General features: G+C 46.2%; 1 protein-coding gene across 1 annotated transcript in view; it reads left to right on the forward strand.

The window, feature by feature from the left end:
* Poln (DNA polymerase nu) overlaps window positions 1–19,287 on the forward strand; it is a 127,514-nt gene extending 108,227 nt beyond the window's left edge. The window contains exons 19-24 of the mRNA XM_060365492.1: window positions 633–764; window positions 12,361–12,471; window positions 13,128–13,206; window positions 16,801–16,868; window positions 17,619–17,680; window positions 18,995–19,287. Of these exons, the coding sequence (XP_060221475.1) occupies window positions 633–764; window positions 12,361–12,471; window positions 13,128–13,206; window positions 16,801–16,868; window positions 17,619–17,680; window positions 18,995–19,075 (533 nt within the window). The 3' untranslated portion in view covers window positions 19,076–19,287. The remainder of the gene's footprint in view (window positions 1–632; window positions 765–12,360; window positions 12,472–13,127; window positions 13,207–16,800; window positions 16,869–17,618; window positions 17,681–18,994) is intronic.
* Window positions 19,288–20,342: the final 1,055 nt, after the last annotated feature.

Here is a 20,342-nt window from a genome sequence, read left to right on the forward strand (position 1 = left end):
AACTTCCCCTAGAAACCTGCTGTAGGTGACAGAACTGAGGTCCCATCCAGGCCTGTATATCTCAGTACTGGAATCAGCAAACGGGAGGCTTAGGTGCTGTGCTAGAACTTGGTGTCACCTCCACCAGAGACCTTCACTACTTCACTGCAGCTACTTCACAAGAACTTTGCCTCTTTCAGGAACACAATACTGAGCTAGGTCAAAAGCATGTATTCCAAAATAAGAACGCTAAGATAGGGGCTCCTGAATACCATGTTTCCACATTTATCATCAGCTCTGCTTCCCTCGTTCCTGTGGGCCTCACAGCTTCCTCAAGTCCTACAGTCAGTTCTGTTGACTGAGCTGAGAGCAACACTGAATCTGCCTATCTCTAGCTTCCCGTGCAGCTCCTGGCAGACAGCAAAGACCACTGAGGAAATGAGTGTTTAAATGGCTCTCTCCAATCAATGGCCACCCAATATACACGGTGTAAAGCCCAAAGTCAATAATTTCCAAACCAACCACATAAGGCCCACACCGCCACTGAGCCGCTTTGTACCTGAGACCTCCAGTTAAGCTCATTTCCACATACGATGTTCTCACACGATATGGGTTAGGCCTGGACTCTGGTGGTATGTCTTCCTAATTCACAGGGAAACAGCGGCTTGCTGCTTGTCTTGGAGTCAGTGTTCTGGAAGCCACCCACTTTCTGGAGAGATTTTTGCAGAAGTACAAGAAAATCAAGGATTTTGCCCAGACAGTTATTGCCCAGTGTCACCGTGCAGGTGAGTCGCTGCAGCTAGGCCTCTCCTCCTACATCGGATGGTGGTGGTGTCCACAGCTCCTCACTTTGTTCCTGGGTGGATGGACAGATAGGTGAGTGTCTGTATGGTCTGTGTATGGGTTAGTGAAGTTGGGTGGAGGTGGCTGGGAGAGCCATCAGTCCTACTGGATCAATAGGGCTAAGAGACTCCATGTGGAAAGGGAGGGGCTAGAGATAGCTTCTACCTGTAGCAACAAATACAAGCTTAAATTAACATGATAACTACACGTGTAGGTAAAAATAGACAGATACTGTACTGGGCTGGGCAGTGATGGGGCACACCTTTAATCCCAGAACTTGGGAGGCAGAGGCAGGCAGATCTTTATGAGTTTGAGGCCAGCCTGGTCTACAGAGTGAGTTCCAAGACAACCAGGGATACACAAAGAAACCAAAATACAAACAAAACAGAACAGAACAAAACAAAACTCTATACCTGAAAGTGAAGACCGTATATTCCTGCAAAAGGCATGTATCCCATATATACAGTATCTCCACAAGTAAAACATGTCTGTGAACACAGCACAATATGGATGTAGCTTTATACACATTCTGTGAGTATAGCTCCTGTCCACACATTTGTTTGGAAATGCATAACAATCCTGTGAACTTTAGATTAAAAAAAAAAAAAAAAACTAACCCAATAAAATAGGTCTCACCAAAAATGTGAGAGACTTGGTCACATATATGCTTTAAATTGGAAAGAAGAGGATGAAGAGTATTTTTAGTATTTATTTTTTTTTTTATTTTTATGTGCATAAGTGTTTTGCTTACATGTATGGTAAGCACAGGCATGTGTTTGGTGTTGTGGAAGCCAGAAGAGAGAATTGGATCTCCTGGTTGTAAGGCACAATGTGGATGCTGGGAACCAAATGCAGGTTCTCTACCAGAACATCCAGAACCTTTAACCACTGAGCAATCTCTCCACCCCAAGAGTATTTTAAAAGAAAGAGATTTATAACCGTGGATGAGTTGTATTCAACACATACCTTAGGAAAGAGCAGCAGCAGAGGAAATCACAGAAGGAAGGAAATAAGTGGAGGATCACATATTAACAAAAAGTAACAGAGTTAATAACTGGTGCAGAGACAGCATCCACAAATAAGTACTAACTGGATAAAATGAAAATGGGGTTGAGCTGGCAGAACTTCCCATTCCTAAGTGTGAGCTCTAGCACGTGCCCTAGGGTACAGCAAACACCTGTAGTCCCAAATGCTCTCAAGGACGGAAGAGAGGCTAGCCTGGAGCCTGTACTCATGCTCTTAAGTTCTGGGCAGCTACCACAGGCTTGACTTTGGCCTGCCTGCAGATGTCATCAGGCAGCACTGGTGCCCAGTCACCACCTGTTGGTCAAGCGGAGCCTCCACAAACCCACAGCACACTCAGACCCCAAAGCTCACTGTTCATTCAGACCATGGTGTCAGCCTACATCCAGCAGGCCTCTGTCTGCCCAGGAGTCTCAGTACAAATTAAAATGCTGTCTGTTTGAAGTGCTGCAATAGTAATAGTGCCTAGTGTTGATGAGAACATAAGAAGCCAGCGTCTCCTCACATGCTATAGATAGAAATATAATCCCAATACAGACTCTTGGGTATCATCAACTGCACACTGGGGGTGATTTTTAAATGTTGTCCCTAAAGCTACTCATGTAATCTTCACAGTATTTAAGAAGGGAATGATGGTGCTGCCTCCATTTTACAGCAGAATAAAATGAGTCAGCAGGAAGTCTAGTCAATGCCTGAATCACATGGCCACACATAGAGTGAGCACAGTTTCAGACTCTTCCTGCTACAGACATTACCTCTCCTTGTTCTGTACTTTCTGAAAGGGATGTGGGGTGATATACCCAAAGCATATTAGAATAACCATTTGGTTATTGGCCAAGGTTTGCTGGATGCCTGCCCTATGTCGGTTACCATGCCAGTGCTAAGGCCCGCTGCTTCTCGCTCTTCCAGACCTTATCTTTTGGCAGGTGTGACAGAGAGCCTATGGGATGCAACAGGCATTGCATCCCATGTATGGAAGAGATAAAAAGGCTGCAGGGCAGAGAGCAGCAGAGAGGGGTCATAGAACAGCTGCCAGCTACAGCCTTGCCGAGGAAGTGGCCTGAGCTAGAACTTTAAAAGATGAGGAAGGGCCTAGGAAAGAACCCAGTGTGAGCAAGTAGGGAGACCTGGGCAGATGTATAAACAAGAGAATAGATGGGTCTGAGTTTGATGCTTTACATAGCAGGCCTCTAAGTTTTATCTTTAAAAATTAGTCCAGCAGCACTGTTGCAAGAGAGTTTGAAGAGTCTGAAATCAGAGCTATAACGTGAGGACAGTCTAGGAGTTGCGGAGGTCTTGGAGGGAAAATAATCGAGATGTCACTCAAGTTGATGCTAGAGAGGCAGAGGCAGGAGCCAGGTTGTGTCTGAGCAGACAAAATGGCTGCTTTGGGAACAGCCAGCTACTTGCTCCCGAAGACAGACATGGTGGTGGGTGCTAACTGACCCAGAGGGGGTTGTCCAGCAACAAATTCTTCAGGGAGAAGGGGAGCTGGTCCTTCCCCAGAACAAATGATGAGTCTTAGATGGTCATGGTGAAAAGATGATGCAGGTCCCACTTATTTTGTGTGAGACAGGGACTTATAAACCTTGGGCAATGGGAGGGGTTTTGAGAGTGAATGTGTTTGCTTCACTGGGGCTGGGAGTGCCAGGGATTTACATGCACTAGCACAGCCCTATCATAAGACGGGGCACACAGCACTTAATTATTCTATGGGTGGGGAAGAACTCCAGGTATCATTAAAGGTCATTGGTTGAAAGCCAAGACACCAAGACATTTCCTAAGCACAAGGTGGTGTTTTCAGGAATCCCAGGTGCTTACTGAACAGGTTTATTATCAGGAATGGGTTGGGCTTGTAATATCCCGTAGGTCTGTGATGCTCCTTAGAAGAGCAGGCAGAGGGGAAACCCAGCTGAGAAAGGGAGTCCATCATCTTATACTGAGCTCAGAGGCTAGCAAGTGCCAGATCTGACCTTAATAGCAAGGTGTCACACCTAAGGCCCCCTGAGATGCCAGGCCCACAACTTGTTCATATGGTTGTATTTTACACAAAACACAAATTGTCCGCACCAAAATATCTTTATTGCAATCAATCAAGACTGCTGCTGTGTTTGCTATAGGTTCCTCTACTTCTCCTTCCCATGCCTGGCGGCCTTAGTGTGGCCACAGCCAAATTTTAACTGGGAGTGGGCGGGTGAGATGGTGGGTTCCTATGCCAACATTTCCATGGCTCACCACTCACTCTACCATAAGTGCATGGTAGAGGGATACCATGTATCTTGACATGAGAAAGACTTCCAGAATGTTACTTCCACCCTGGGTACCTGTGTGGAATGTCAGGTCCTCTTGCACTATAAATAGGAACTCATCCTCAGTGCTAGAAATGCTGGGTTAGAGTAAAAGCAAGGTTTGAAATATGTAGTCAGATTACATCCACTTTGGACCACAGTGGAGTGGACAACTATAAAACAGGCCAAAGTATATGAGTTTTCAGACACGTGGTAGTGAGTAGCCTATTGCTGTAGTTGCTAAGAGAAAAGAAAAATGAGGTGATTCCTCTAAAAATGAAGTGCCTGTGTCTGGAGGCACACAGCAAGAGCAGGAGAAGACTTGCACAGAATAACCACTGGAAGAAGCCAGCAGGATTTATCCAGAGTTTATACAGGCCAGAATAAACTCACTGGACACCTGATACATCCAGCAAAGGACTCACAAGGGCCACACATTATAGCCCTAAAAAACAGGTTACTCTAACTTCCTCACCTCCAGCATAATGATAGGCCTCAAAAGACAAGGAGATATACTGTTAGGACCAATGAAATGATAATTCACACAGATTTTATGAGAGGTTTTTTGGATGGAGATGAAGACAGGAGAGAGCGAGACATGAAGGGGGAAGGGAAAGGGCACCCCAACAGAGAAAGGGGAGAGAGCAGTAGGGCAAGGGAGTAAGAGGGCAAGAGAGAGACAGTGGCAGGTTGATCCTTTTACAGAGTGTGGCTACCTGGCAGGTGACACATGATGACATCATAGGTTGCTAGGCAACCCAGAAGCAGGCTGTCTAAATATTAACATATACAAGTGCCATAAACCTGCCAAGACACTCGCAGATAGAGAGCACCAACACTTATTCCAACAACATGAAGTCTATGATGCCCAACATCCAGTCAGAAGCTATGGACATGTGAAAGCATGGGAACCCAAATGTGCTGAGTGCCCTGAAGCACAGTGCCCTGACCTTGTTTTACATATCACCCATAGAGTAAAGATACTCAGAACCTTGTCACTTTTTTATAATTACATTGGGGCAGCTCAGTGCTTACCTTGTATATGAATATGTTTTTATTTTAATCCCAGCTGTGGGATAACAGGCTGCTTCACAGCAGGTGATTATGATTTGCCTCCTGTACTAGCAGGGGCATGATTTTTGCCAGCTGCAGATAGTTTACATTTGGAATTCTGGGACTCTGGAGAGGGTATAAATGGGAAAGCTCAAGGAAGGTGCTCTGAAGAAAAGGAAGGCAGCTGCTTCCCTCTGCTGCTCCTGGTTGTTGTTGTTGCAACTTGATTAGAAGTTGGAGTTATCCTGATGACTAAGACTGGACTTGCCCCAAAGAGACCAACAGTCCTAATCAGCAGGAAGTAGTCTAAAGATGTGTATGCCTTTTTCCCCTCTAACCTTCTTCCTTGCCTACATAGTGTTGGGGGGTTGAAAGGAATAAGAGTTGGAAGGGTGGAAGATATAAAAACCGAACAAAATAGAAAAAAAAAAAAGCCTACATTACCTAACTGTGGGAGTGACTTTTCCCCACATTGTATGAAGGTGTGTCTGTGTATTTTCAATTGTTAATTGCTGTGCAGAGCTAAGTCCTGGCAGAATATTTGGTATTGTTCTCTCTGTGGCCCATCATCAACTTTCTGTAAATGCTTATTCTTCACCTGTCCAAAAGATGATTCTCTGAGATTATTATCATGTTAAAAAGCAAGCTGCTATGGTGAAGATCATGCAGCCCTCAATGTGAAAAGACAACCCAAAGAGATGGATAAGGCACTTTCCTGCTGCTGAGTGGTTCAGACTGGAATGTGGCTTTTTGCAGAATAAAGAGCTGGTGGCTTGACTGAGGCAGAAGACAAACAGCAGGAGGACAAGAGGCACTTAGAGCCACTTGGAGAGACACAATGGCAAGGAAATCAGGTTAGGTTAGAGGCTAGCTGAGAGTCTGAGCCAGCAAAAGGCCAACAGCCTTAAACTACATAGATGTCCCCATGTCTTAATTAAGCCTCAAGTAGAGTCCTCGAAAACCCCACAACACCTAATACCACAAGACTCTGGGTTTCAGTACTGAACACCCTACCAACTACATCAAAAAGTTATAGATTTTGAATCTGGAGATGTGTGATGATCTTGTGTGATTGCCTCTGAGTGATTGTCACTGTGTGGTGGCCGCTCTGTGATACAAACCTTGTGATGGGCACTGTGTGGTGGCAGATTGTTATGAATACCGAGTTAAGACAGAAGCCCTCACCGCTCAATAACTTGTGTAGCCAACTGTGATGGCTGTTCTTGCTCGTCAGTTTGTCTACACCTGGAATTAACTAAAACCCAAAAATAGAGGCACAACTATGAGGGATTTTTGCATTATTTGAAGTAGGAAGATCCACTTCTAATCCAGATCTTTGAGGTATAAAGACTCCCCTTTAATCCAGATCATTTGAGCTGGGAAACTTCACCTCTAATCTAGGCCACACCTTCTGCTGGAAGCCTATATAAAGACATGGAAAAGGGAAGCTTTTGCTCTTTGCCTTGCTAGTACATCCATTCCTTCACTGGCATTAGAGCATACTTCTTCCAGATTCCAGCATATACTGTAGATCATCTGAGACATCCAGTCTCTTGGACTGAGCAACTACTGGATTCTTGGACTTTCTGTTCACAGGCAGCCATTGTTGGATTAGCAGCCAGTAAGTCATTATAATAAATCTCCTTCTATATATACATAGAGATTCATTCTATAGGTTCTGTTACTCTAGGGAACCCTAACTAATACAGATTTTAGTACCAGAATTGTTTCTAGAACAACAGAAGTATAAACATGATCTTTTAAGTACCTAATCAGCTTTTCATTTTGACAACACCTACAATTATCAAAGCCTCTCTAGTTACTGAGGCCTCTCCTGGGAGCTCAGAGAGCACTGAAAGCCCATGGTGTGAACTGTAGTAAAAACTTAAGGAGACAAATGCATTTGATTATGCTGATTCACTAGTTGTGTGTGGCAATGCATTTGGTGACCCTGTATGTGAAACTTTTGTCAGTTTGGGGGAAAATAAGAAAAATGATGATGCTGGTCAGTTGCTCTTAGCATCTCTGGATAAACTAACAAAGGGTAGGGATGAGTTTCACAATAAAATTAACCAACTTCTAGCATCTCAGAATATGGTGAAAGACAATAATGAGCTGATAAAACTTAGCAGTTCCAGATGCCCATAAACAGCCTAAAGGTTTCTAAGTGTGCTCCGGAAGAGAATCTTCTCTCCATCAGCCACAGAGCTCAAGTTGTGGAAAATCAAACTGAAGGCCTCATTACAAGATTGCTTAAATTACAGTGAGAATTCAAGTCTCAGCCTCAAGTAAAGAATGAAATCCTCTAACTTGGGATGGGTGTGTGTGGGAGGACTGTGTTTAAGTGAGAAACTTCAAACCCTCAGATTCTCAAGGGTTTATCTTTGCTGAAGAAGTGGTCTCTCTACTCTTAGCCCCACCTCTTAAAATATGGACTTTCTCACCTTTGACTGAGGAAAGTAATCCTTCATTGTCCGCTTCTAAAACAGCAGTGACTTTTTCTGAAGGAAATGCCAGGCAAGACAATACTGATGTTCCTCAGGGCCTACCAATAGTTGCCTCTAGACAAGTGGTTCTCAACCTTCTTAATGCTGTGACCCTTTAGTAGAGTTTCTCATGTTGTGACCCCCAACCATAAAATTATTTTTGTTGCTACTTCATAACTGAAAATTTGCTGCTGTTATGAATTGTAATGTAAATATCTGTGTTTTCTGGTTGTCTTAGTTGACCTCTGTAAAGGGTTGTTGGACACCTCCCTCAAAGGGGTCATAACCCACAAGTTGAGAACCACTGCTCTACACTATAACCAGACTTAAAGCAAAGCAGACTCCTAGAGAGGATGTAGAAAGTGTAGTCCATGAAGAACTGTGTTCCACTACTAGAGAGCTTAATGAGTTTGTTAATTCATTTTAGTAGAAGTCTGGGGAATATGTGTGGGAATGGGTTTTAAGGGTGTGGGATAATGGTGAAGGAACATAAAACTGGATCAGGCAGAGTTCATTGATATGGACCCTCTGAGTGGAAATCCTAGGTTTAATGTGGAAGCTTGCACAGTTTTTTAAAGTGTCAAAGTTTGAATGGTTGGCTGCAGTGTTTGTCAAAAGATGGCCTACTGAAAAGGAGTTTGAGAGATGCTTGATACCCCTTGTCTTAGTGTTGATGAAGGGATTTTAAGGTCAGGAAAATTGCAATGTTAAAGTGGATGAATATACTGTATAAAACCTAATCCTCCACAATTGGGAGACCCAGAAAACATGCCCTTCACTAATCTGATAAGATGCAAAATGGGGAGAGTGACACCAGTGCATTTGAAGAGCTTTGTTTTCACCCTTTTTCTTGTGCCAGACTAAATGCTTGAAGATACTGCTGCTCAGTTGAACAAGTTTAATGCAATGGCCTTAACTGGACCCCGTGGTAACAGGGGCCAGGTAGCAACACTGAATCACCAAAGGCAAGGTGATCATAGTTACTGTAATGGGCAGCACAGACAAAGTAATGTCCATAATGGCCTAACCCATAACGGTCAGCACAGGCAAAGTGAATTTTATGGTGTCATGACTCATATGGATTTTTGGTACTGGCTAATCAATCATGGTGTTTCCAGGCATGAAAATAGATAAAAAGCCTACTGCATTTTTGTTTGATCTGTATAAGCAGAAAATTTTTCAAACAAATGAGAAAAAGGTTACATTGGACTGTGGTAAACAGGTAATCTCTGCTCATGAATCAATTTCCAGACTTGAGCCAGTTTGCAGACCCAGAATCCCTTTAATAAAGGGATGGCAAGGTTCCCCTGAGGAAGGACCTTGATAAAATACAGAAAAGGTTTACTGTTAGCTTATCTCCAGTCCTTCTCCAGAGAGACCTACGGCCTTTTACAAGGGTAATTGTACACTGGAGGAAAGAAAACAATCAGACTTTCCAGATCTATTGGTTCTGAATTAACGCTGATTTCCAGGAGATCCCAAGAAACATTGTGGCCTTCCAGTTAAAGTAGGAGCTTATGGAAGTCAGGCGATTAATAGAGTTTTGGTTTGAAGTCCAACTCACAGTAGGTCTAGTGGGTTCCCAAACTCAACCTGTGTTTATTTCCCCAATCCCAGAATGTATAATTGGTAATAGATATACTTAGAAGTTGGCAGAATTCTCACATTGGTTCCCTGACCTGTGAAGTAAGGGCTGTTGTACTTGGAAAGGCTAAATGGAAGCCTTTAGAGTTGCCTCTATCAGGAAAATAGTGACTCAAAAACATTATCACGGCCCTGGAAGAACGGCAGAAATCAGTGTCACCATCAAGGACTTGAAAGATGCTGTTTCCTACCACATCACCCTTTAACTCTCCTATCTGGCCAGTACAGAAGATCATAGAGAATGACAGTTGACTGTTAGAAACTCAATCAGGTAGTGACTCCAACAACAGCTGCTGTAGCAGATGTGGTGTCCTTACTTGAGCAGATTAACACATCTGGTACATGATATACAGCTATTCATCTAGCAAATTCCTTTTTCTCATTATCTGTCCATAAGAACCACCAGAAGCAATTTGCTTTCAGTTGGCAAGGCCAGCAATATACCTTTACATTTTTACTTCAAAGATATACTAACTCTCCAGCCCTGTGTCATAATTTAGTTAGAAGGGAATCTCTTCTACAAAATATCACAATAATACACTATATTAACAACATTATTCTGATTATACCAAGTGAAATAGGAGGTAGCAGCCACTTTGAACTCCTCGGTTATACATATGCATATCAGAAGATGGGGAAAAAATCTAACTAAAAATTTATTACCTCTGTGAAATTTTTATGAGTGGTATGGGGCATGCAAAGCTATTCTTTCCAAGGTGAAGAATAAGTTAGTGCACCTAGCCTCTCCCACCAGCAAGAAAAAAGCACACTGTTTAGTAGGCCTATTTGCATCCTGGAGACAGCACATTCTTCACTTGCATGTGTTACTTTGGCTCATATACCAAGTGACTCAGAAAGCTGCTAGCTTTGAGTGGGGCCTGGAACAGGAGCAGGCTCTTCAACAGGTCCAGGATGCTGCATAGCCTGCTCTACCACTTGGGTCATATGATCCAGCAGACCTAATGGTACTTGAGGTGTCAGTGGCACAAAAGGATGCATTTTGGAGCCTTTGGCAGGCCCCTATAAGTGAGTCACAGAAGAGAGCTTTGGGATTTTGGAGCAAGGCTCATCCTCTGCAAATTACTATTCTCCCTTTGAGAGACAGCTCTTGGCCTGCTCTTGGGCCTTGGTGGAAACTGAATGTTTGACAAAGGGCCACTGTGTGACCTGAGTCTCCCACCATAAGTTGGGTGTTACCTGGCCCACCGAGGCATAAAGAAGGACATGCACAGTAGCAACCCATCATCAAATGAAAGTGGTGTATATGTGGTCAGGACCGGTCCTGAAGGCACAAGCATAATATCTTTTAGGGTGTCTCTTGGTACTACCATGTCATGTGATTAAAGTCAATGGGGAACTACAACAGCATAATCCACAGATCTGTCGTGAATGAAGGTACATGTCACTCCTTCAGGAAAGAGCCAAGGTCTGCTTGAAGGGTGGATGAAATACAGAGTGGGTAGCAGAGGAAGGTAGTTATAAACACCAGCTAAGTCCTCATGACTAATTACAGAAATGAGGATTATAATTGACATGGATGTTTCTGTTGAATTTTCTTAAGAATGTGTTTGTACAGATATTTGTGTTTTCTTTCTTCAATTTCTTTATCATGTGATTTAGGATCAAGAGAATATCAATGGTTATTATATTAAATTTTGAGATAGTAAAAGAATGTGACATTGCCACTTATTCTAAATTTAGAATGCATTTGTGGTTGTATAAGGGATGGTTATATCATGTTAGATGTACTTATGACCTATTAAATATGAGTTTGTGATTGTACATTGAATAGTTATGATATATTTGTTATTAGGACCTTTTTTTTCATTTGGAAATTAATCGTAAAGAGATATATTGTGTGTCAAGTTGACAAGGAGTGGACTTGTTATGACTAGTCATGGTTGTCAACTTGAATATATCTAGAAGTAACTAAAACCCAAAACTGGAGGACACCTGTGAGGGATTTTGCTTAATTTGAAGTAGTAAGATCCGCTTTTAATCTGGATCTTTGAGATATGAAGACAAGCCTTTAATCCAGATCATTTGATCTGGAAAATCTCACCTCTAATCTGAGCCAGACCTTCTGCCAGAAGCCTATATAAGGACATGGAAAAGGGAAGTTTTTGCGCTTTGCCTTGCAAGTCCATTCCTTCACTCTCACTAGAGCCTGCTTCTCCCAGATTCCAGTGTACACCAAAACCAGCTGAGACATCCAGTCTTCTGGACTGAGCAACTATTAGATTCCTGGACTTTCTGTTCATAGTCAGCCATTGTTGGATTAACTGGACTACAGCCTTTAAATCATTCTAATAGATCCCCTTTATATATATCTCATATAGCTAGATAGATAGAGAGATTCATTCTATAAGTTCTGTTACTCTAGAGAACACCAACTAATACATCAACATAGTGGGGTGTTGTGTGCTCTTATTATTCTTGTTTTGGGTGTATGAGTGTTTTGCCTTCATATATTTCTATGCACCGCAAGCATGCAGTGCCCTAGAGGCGAGAAGAGGGTGTCAGATCCTCTAGAACTAGAGTTACAGATGGTAGCTGCCATGTGAATGCTGGGCACTAACGCCAGGTCCCCTGGAAGTGCTCTTAACCACTAAGCCATCTCTTCATACTCTTCATGCATTTCCTAAGAGCCACAAGCCTTGTAAGCTTTGGGACCCAGAAGATCTCAGTCTACCTTCATGTGAAGACATAACCACTACTCCTTGCTCTGTATTCCAGCTGCCACACACTCTAGAATGGCTCCTGTGCCCAAGCCCTATATAGGGCTTTGAAGTTCCGTAGAATAAAAACTGCCCTCCCTGCGCAAGGTCTTCATGTAGCTAGAAGCCAGAAAAGAGTAGAAGCTTGACACCCAGCCAGCAGAGGCCGACCCTCTGCAGGTCTCCCTCTCCTGCATAGAAACCATGTGCCCCGAAAATACAGGGGCAGCCCTGGGAGAGGTGGAGTGGGGTGTGAGGAGGCACTGCCCACTTGGTGATATGCCACTTGTTCCTGTCTCTTGTCTGCTTCTCCTTCCTATACTATAGGCTATGTGACATCCATCCTGGGTAGAAGGAGGCCTTTGCCGACTATCTGTGCACAGGACCAGAAACTTCGGGCACAAGCAGAGCGACAGGCAGTAAACTTTGTGGTTCAAGGTACCAGAGCCTCTAGCCTGCCTGTGGCTCCTTCCCTGCAGGTCCATGTTCCCTACGCCTGGGGTAGGTGGCAGTTTGCTGTGGTACTCCATGCTCTGGAAACTCCTGTGTGAGCCTCACAGCCCTCACCTGTCCTGCCTGGCAGTAAGTGTCATCACAGCTACTGATGTGGTGGCAGGACCATGTTTATGTTTAAGACATTTTTGGAAGGACATGGTGAGGCACACATGTAATACTGAAGCAGAACTGCCATGCCATCCAGACCTGTATTTTAAAAAGAAAGAAAGAGATGACCTTCCCAAGACCCATGGAGGCCATGTTGTTCCCCTGTAAAAGTAGGAATCTGAGTCCCCAGGAGCCTCGCCAACAATAGAGCCAGTTCTAGAGATGGTTACTAGACATGGGCTGGGACCCCTCTACTGCATCCTGAGCATCTGGCTGGGGTCAGGCTTCCTCAATAAGGCATCCAAACTGCATTCCCCCAGCACTGAGAAGGAAGCAGCTGTTAAATTGAAATGTTTGTTTTGCTTCCACTTGTAAAAACGCCTTTATTTTTTTGTGGAATGAGCAGTGTCTGTGGGAAATGTCTCTATAACAGCTCAGGCACTGTGTGCCACACACCTCAGGCCCTAAAACAGAACTGTTTGTGTCCACAGGCTCAGCCGCAGACCTCTGTAAGCTAGCCATGATTCGCATCTTTGCTGCAGTAGCCACATCTCCGACCCTTACAGCCAGGTCAGTGAAGTCATTTTCTCCAGGCCCAGCCTTGAACTCCTGCCGGAGAGGTTTGTCGGGTACCAAAAGGGCTTTGCTCCTTCTGCCCACCACATGTTTTTCCATTCTACCCTAAGGATTCCAAGCTCCTCTCATGGGCCTCTGCCCACCATGGTACCCATATCACTGTCTAAGTGGGTCAGCATATCTACTCCTGGGAGGAAAGCTGCTACAGGAAGAAATCAGCTTCCCTAGATCCTAAAATGTGAAATGGAGCCTATGGGCCCCTGTGCTGCAGTCCCAAGAGGGCTTTGGTGACATGGGAACCTGCTTGCTATGGGCGTTTCTCACAAAGATTACAGTTTTCTCTTGGGCTGAAATAAAATTCATGCTCAAGGCACAGATTTTCCTTTATCAGCAATTTCTCATCTTTCTTTTGAAAACTTTATTTCTTCAAACATTTTCCCTGCCCATTTTGGCCTTGTACCTGTGTTCTTGGGTGATTTTCATACCTCTGGACAGGAGTATGCACTGTGGATTGGTACCACACAGAGCTGAGGGCAGGAGGCCCAGCTCCAAGCCCATTGTCCACTGCCTTTTGTAGCCCTGTTCTTTCTGGGTACTTTCTTACAGAAAAGAAATAGGTTGAGAACCTGCAAGCCCTCTGGGAAGATGCCAAAGGAAGGTATAGAGACTACAGCTGAGCCCTGCTCCAGGCATGGCCAAGGGGTAGTTAGAAGCAGACTATGCAAAGCTTAAGCCCACCTGGTTTCTCCTGTTACCCTTCTCTGTCTTCTGTCTAGTAGTCCCAATAACATCCTCCCAGTTTCCTATAATTCCTGAAATCTGTACATCTGCGTACTTCCACTGTTCTGGAGATAACCTCTAAATTCACTTGGGTTATACATAGCCTGTGTTGGCCCATCCTGGCAGCTGCCGAAAACACACAGCACTCAGTCTGTCACATGCAAGGCTAGCAAGTTGCCTCTCTGTTCCTGTTTTTAGGACTGGTGAAAGATGTTGGCATATTAAGGCTTAGGGTCTCCTTGGTGGCAATGTCTTACCAAAATATGAGCACAGAAAATCTGACTCAGGGATACAAAGAAGAGGAAACTGAGGCAGTATGCAGCATGTACCTTGTCCTGATTCAGGCAGAGCCAAGCTAGGGCTGGGTCCTCCCAGGACTGCGGAGTCTCTTACCTTGTACCACCACACAAATATGCTTCTAGGAGGAAACCACACAGAATTCAGCATGGCTAGGGTGCTATGTAGAAGAGAGCTGTTGGCAGACTCCTGGTAAAGTGATGAGGTTAGGCCCTTCTGGAAAGTTCTCTCCAAGGAACCAAGATCTGTCTGCCTGTGTCAGGTCAACCAGATTCAAATACAGTAGCTCTGTGTCCTCTGTGGGGCAGTTGGTAAACTATGGAGGCATGGCCTCATTCTGGGAGCCTGGATGGTCTAAGCCTGCATTCTTCTGCTTCTGCTTGTCCCTGTGCCCCAGCTTCCAGTGAAAAGTGTGATGTCTCTGTGGCTGTGGCTGTGATGGTGATGTGTGAGTGACTAACAGTCACACTTATTAGGTCCTGCCACACTGGCGGCTCAGGTTGCATGGTGTGATTTCAAGACGTGTGAAAGCACTTCTGCTAAATCTGGAAAGAGTTACAAGTGCCTCTTCTAAGGTTTCTGCCTATTTGAAAAGTAAGCCCCTCAAGAGTCAAAGTCCACCAGACAGCTTGATTTTAATTTAAGAAAACATGTCAGTGCTATGGCTTAATCCCTGCCAGGTCGTGCTACAGTCTGACTCCTGGAAGGGCGGTGCTAATGCTCTAGCCAAAGGCAGTACATAAAGTAAAGACACCCCTCTGTGAATGTCTCTTAGAATGTATACTCCACTATTCCATAGTCTGGGCCTGCACAATCTTTAGGATGTGCATTTGTTGGTCTTGAGTAACAGTGGCCTGGCTACAGTAGCCTGGGCTCCAGAAGGTAAGGTGTACCATTTCCCTGCCTGAGAAGTTCAAGGCACAGAGGTTGCTGACTTTATTTTAGAAGCACAGGCCCTTTCCTTTTGGTATCATGATAGAAGTAGCTGCTCTGGCCATTTCAGCACCTTCCAGGCAAGAAAAGGGTAGTATTGGTCATGGCATCCCTTTACAAGCCTTTCTGAGAGTTGGAAAACAGATGAATACTGGGTTACTCCATCTTAGAGAAGATGGTGTGTATTCTGGAAACATATCCCCTTATCTTCCCCATCCAACAGAATGGGTGACAGAGAAGAAGACAGACCTCTGCTGTTGAGTGCCGTCATGGCCATTCCATTCAAGCATTTGAAGGCTGCTTCTTCCTTCCAGCCAGGGTTCACCATCAGATCCCATGAGCACTGCTGGGGATGGGGGTTGCCACAACTTCCCTGTGAAGCCTCAGCTTGCAGGTGCCACAGGGAAACCCAGGAAAAACAGCAGTGGGGACATATGGCATGTGATTGTTGCCCTTCAGAGACCCACCCAGGAAACAGCAAGGTCATAGAGGACGGAGTGCCTGGGATCTCTCTATGCCCTCTCCCCTTCCTTGGGAGCTATGGGTTCTGATGACCATCTTTACCACATGTACCACACACCCCATCCCTGAGTTGCAGGATCCCTGTATACCCACAAAGGTCTGGGGACCACACATTCACAAGGATTCTGAAGCGGCATCTCCCTGGGGAGCTTGGCCACCAGGATTCCACCTTCCAAGGAGCTGATGGGTTTGTAGCAATATGGCATGTGTGCTGACATAGGTGTATGGTTGAGTACTCAGATGTCCCCTCACGTGTCTCGTCCTATACACGTCTGTATCAGTTCCCCAAACATGCTTACCCAACAGAGCACTGCTTCTTAGATTCCTCTTCGTGCTGATGCCAGTGGGGTAAGGGGCCCATACAGGACTGTGAGAGAAAGTGGGATCTGAGCAGCCCATGAAGCCATGTTCACCTGGAGCTGTGGTTTGGAACCCCAGAGTACATGTTCAGTCTTGTGTGGGCCATCCAGACTACCCCATATCTAATGTAGTTTTGTGCCTTTGAATTTTTACATTTTCCAAGTTCTGTTGAGCATTCTTAAGACTTTAAAAACAAAAATTTAAAAATATTGGCCCATCCCTTCCTCTAAGGGGAGTGTTCTCACCACATTCTAGATTTAGCTTCACTCCTCACAGCAGGAGCAACTCTCCTGTCTCACCTCTCCTTCCTGCCCCATCCACGATTACCTCACAACCAATGAGGAGCAGGGAACACGGCATTCCATGTGCATTGCTCTTCCCAGGGACCTCTTCCCCTACCCTGCCAGCCTTACCTGAGCACAAAAAAAAAAAAAAAAAAAAAACTGGTCGGGGGCGGGGCAGGACAGCTCTCCAGAAGTCACGTAGCCCTCTCTCCTGGCCCCTTCTGCCCACTCCCTGGAGCTGTCAGATGGTAAGCAACCCCAGATGATAGTGCCAGGATAGCCATACCTATTCCACACAGAGCCATACTCTTTCATAAACCAGATGCCAAACAACTTATCAGGAACTTTGAAGGATAACCTTACGTCCCATGCAGAGGCATCCACACCCCCAAGTGACTTCCTTCCTCTCCAGGTTAGTTGCCCAAATTCATGATGAGCTGCTGTTTGAAGTAGAAGATACTCAGATCCCTGAGTTTTCAGGTATGTCCAGGGGAGCATAGTGGGTGGTGTCATTCCACAGTCAGTAAATCTGCCATGTCTCTGAAGCTTCTCCCCTCTGTCCCTCAAGGCCTCTCCCAGCTGACAGCTAATTTGGTGCCCCTAGTAAGGGATGGCATGTGTCTAGTGCTCCAGAACAGCCTTGGAGCTTCTGTGCACAAACATCCATGGCTGAGCCTCCACTAGAATGGAGAAAAGATGATACAAGCTCCCACAATAGATCATACTGTCAGAGCCACAAAGCGACCTGCAGAAGCATGACAAGAACATTAGACCTTCTCTAGAAGCATCAGGGATTGTGGCCTTTCATGCCCAGACTATTTTGACTAGAAAGGATAACCTTGTACCCCCTTATAGCCCTAGCCCCATAGCCAAAACTGCTGGTATGGACACAGTGCCTGCCCACCTCAGCTGGCCTGCCTCTGCTGTGAAGAGCTGGGGTGGAAGGATGGGGCCAGCTAAGTCAGTACAATGACCAGAAAGTGGGCAGAGGGTCCTTTAAGCTGTATCCTGAGCCACGGATGTGGACACTGGGAGTTGAATAAGCTGTGAGGTTCAAGGGCCTTGACCAGTTGGTATGAGTGACTAGTAGATCCAAGACACAACCAGGTAACTTGAATCAGGCCCCACTGAGCCTGAAGGTTCCTCAGTCCTCAACTCTTAGGGCCTGGAAGCCAGAAGGCTGGCCAGACCTTAACTCACAGCCTGTAAGCAGCTGTTTTCCTGTTCTAGAACTTGTCAGAAGGATCATGGAGTCCTTGCAACAGGTACAGACCCTGGAACTGGAGCTGCAGGTGAGGAGACACACATCTGCCCAGTATCACTATATATCCATCACAGCTGGAGTCAACCCAGGGTGGGCAAGAGGGTAGCACTCCCCAGAGGTCAGGAAGGCAAGGAAGAAGGCAAGTTCCAGTATTGGGCACCAAGACTACTGCCCTCCAAGCCCACACTTGTCCCTACCCTGCTAGGAAAAATTTCCCCACTGGATGACTTGACTGCTGGCTGACAAGAAGCCACCATCATGGATATCTACTGCTGTTCCTACCAGCCTCTGGCTAAACCCCTTCCCTGAAGCTCACCGTCACTGAGGGTGTGAACACTGGGCCCCACTGCTCCAAATACATCCAAGGGCATGTCTAAACACAGGCCCACTCTGCACCTAGCTAAACACTGCTTGGACTTAGTTCTGGGTTCTTGCCAGGAAAAGACCTCTGGGTGTTTCAGCATAGGCTCCCCAGAGCAGTGTGGACAACTGGGCAGGAAGGAACAAGGTTGTTGGAGGCCTTGAGGCGTGCAGAGCCATCCAAATGTTATCAGAACACATCTTGTCACTTAGTAAAGAATCCAGCCCAGCACCTCAGAACCAAGCAGAGCCACAGAAGCTGGCTGACCACCTTCCAGAGTAGCCTTGGCACTGCTCACAGGTTCTGAGGCCTTCCTGGAAAAGACCCTGACTTGCTCACTCTGCCCTTTTTGCAAGCCACTCTGCAGCACACCAGGGCACTGCACACCTCTAGACAGGTGGCAGCTTGGCAGGATCAAGGAACAACACATCTACTTTACCCAGTTGGTGGCAGGAGGTAGTCTACCAAACCTATGCCTGTGAGCAAAGTAGGTGCTGGGGAAGGAGCACGAAGCCCAGGAAGCTAAATGTAGCTGTTATCAGGGGCCCCTCATGAGGCAGAAAGAGCTGGGGGACCTGCCCCTTTCTTCAGACAAGGTAGCCTTGTTTGCTGTCTTGAAAAAAAGACCACTCCAGTAGGGATCTTCTGCCCCCTGGCAGCCCCAAAATACAAACCTGACGGGGCGAGCACGCGCTGCACCAGGGCACTCCTACCCTAGGCCCCATGCCTGGGAGCCCCGCAGTCCTGCACACTGGCTGAGGCCTGGTAGATGAGAAACTCCACCATGGTGGGGGCCTATGCTGTGAGCTTGCAATGGGGCAAATGTGAGTACACGCGTGTGTCCGCATGTGTGCTGGCATGTGGCTGCTGTCTCCGTGGGAGTGTGTCCCTGTGCACTACTGCTACCTCTTCAGCCTGCGTGAGGACCTGGGAGATGGCTAGGTTTCTCTTTGAAGCTCATTTCTGGTTGTCACCCCACAGGTGCCCCTAAAGGTGAACTTGAGTGTTGGCCGCTCATGGGGACACCTGGCCCCACTGCAGGAAGCCCTGGGCTCAGCCTGAGCCATCTCCAAGCAACAGTCCAGCTACCAGTGAGGTCCCACTTCACTACCTACCCCCATAAAGTACATTTTTTTATCCTAAGTTTGTATCACTGGGCAGCAGTGGGAGGAGAGAGTTGGCTTCCATTAGTCCATCCTGTAGCCTTTCCCCAGTGCACTCTGTGAAGGCTAGATTGATGCCTTTGTGGGACAACTGGGTCACTACCTGAAGTAAATGCCTAATGAGACTCCGTCTTCATCCTTGTCATCCTATGGGTACCCACACATATATAACATACAGTCTGTTCAGCAAGAGGCTAGACTGGGGACCCAACTTGGCCCTTGATGAGTATCCACTCAGGTTGTGATCTTCTTCTGTGTGCCAAACATAAGCCAATATGGACCACCTCCAGTAAGGAAGCTGACATCTGGCACTGGAGAGGGCACCTCGAGGTTTAAGATGAAAGGCCCATCTCCATGGCAGGTGGCCCTCTGGCTGTGTTTCACCTAACACATCTCAGAGATGGGCGTTGTCATGTCACTCAAGCCCAGGCAAAGATCACCAACTCCCTCCTGCTGGCTGAGAATGGCAGCCCCTGGCTGTGCCGTGGTTACATTCCTCATGGCTTCTGCACAGGAGCGAAGGGAGGTGAGGAGGGAACTCCTAGAAAGCTGTCCAGGGACTGGGCTCAGTATCTGAGTTTTAGAAACCCTCCCCCAGCCTCCAAGGGTCTCCCTGCTGACAAGGCTGGCTGTTAACCTGCATGGGTTTGAAATGTGTCTTCACCATGATGCCTACCCCCCCCCAACCTGGCCAACACTGATACAAATCTTATCCCATTGCTAAGATGCAAGTTGGTGGGTAGACAGGGGCCACAGCCTGTGGTGGAGCCAGCCAGCAGGAGGCCCAGAAGAGACCTCAGGAAAAGTGAAGCTCTTAGTAGATCCTAAGCCCGTAAGTCCAGGGGTCTTGGCCTTGTAAATGAACAGATCCCAGAAACAGGCCAGAAGAGTCAGGCTTGGGAGCCTAGAGACTGCACCAAAAGTGTCTCGACTGTGCCTGGAGTTTAAGTGCCCAGGAACTAGGGAACAGGCATAGAGGTAGGATAAAATCTTCAGGTTGCTGCTGGGCCTGAGTTAATCCAACCTCCTTCACCCCACACAGTCTGGCTGCTGCCTCTATGTCTATCACACTTAGGAAAGTGTGAAGGGCTACAGAGCTCCTAACCATCCATGGTCAGAGGCGTCCAGGCCCCTCTTCCCTGGTGGTGGAGAGAGCATCCTGGGAG

This window comes from Meriones unguiculatus, chromosome 12, assembly GCF_030254825.1.
Source record: "Meriones unguiculatus strain TT.TT164.6M chromosome 12, Bangor_MerUng_6.1, whole genome shotgun sequence".
Classification (NCBI taxonomy): Eukaryota; Metazoa; Chordata; class Mammalia; order Rodentia; family Muridae; genus Meriones; species Meriones unguiculatus.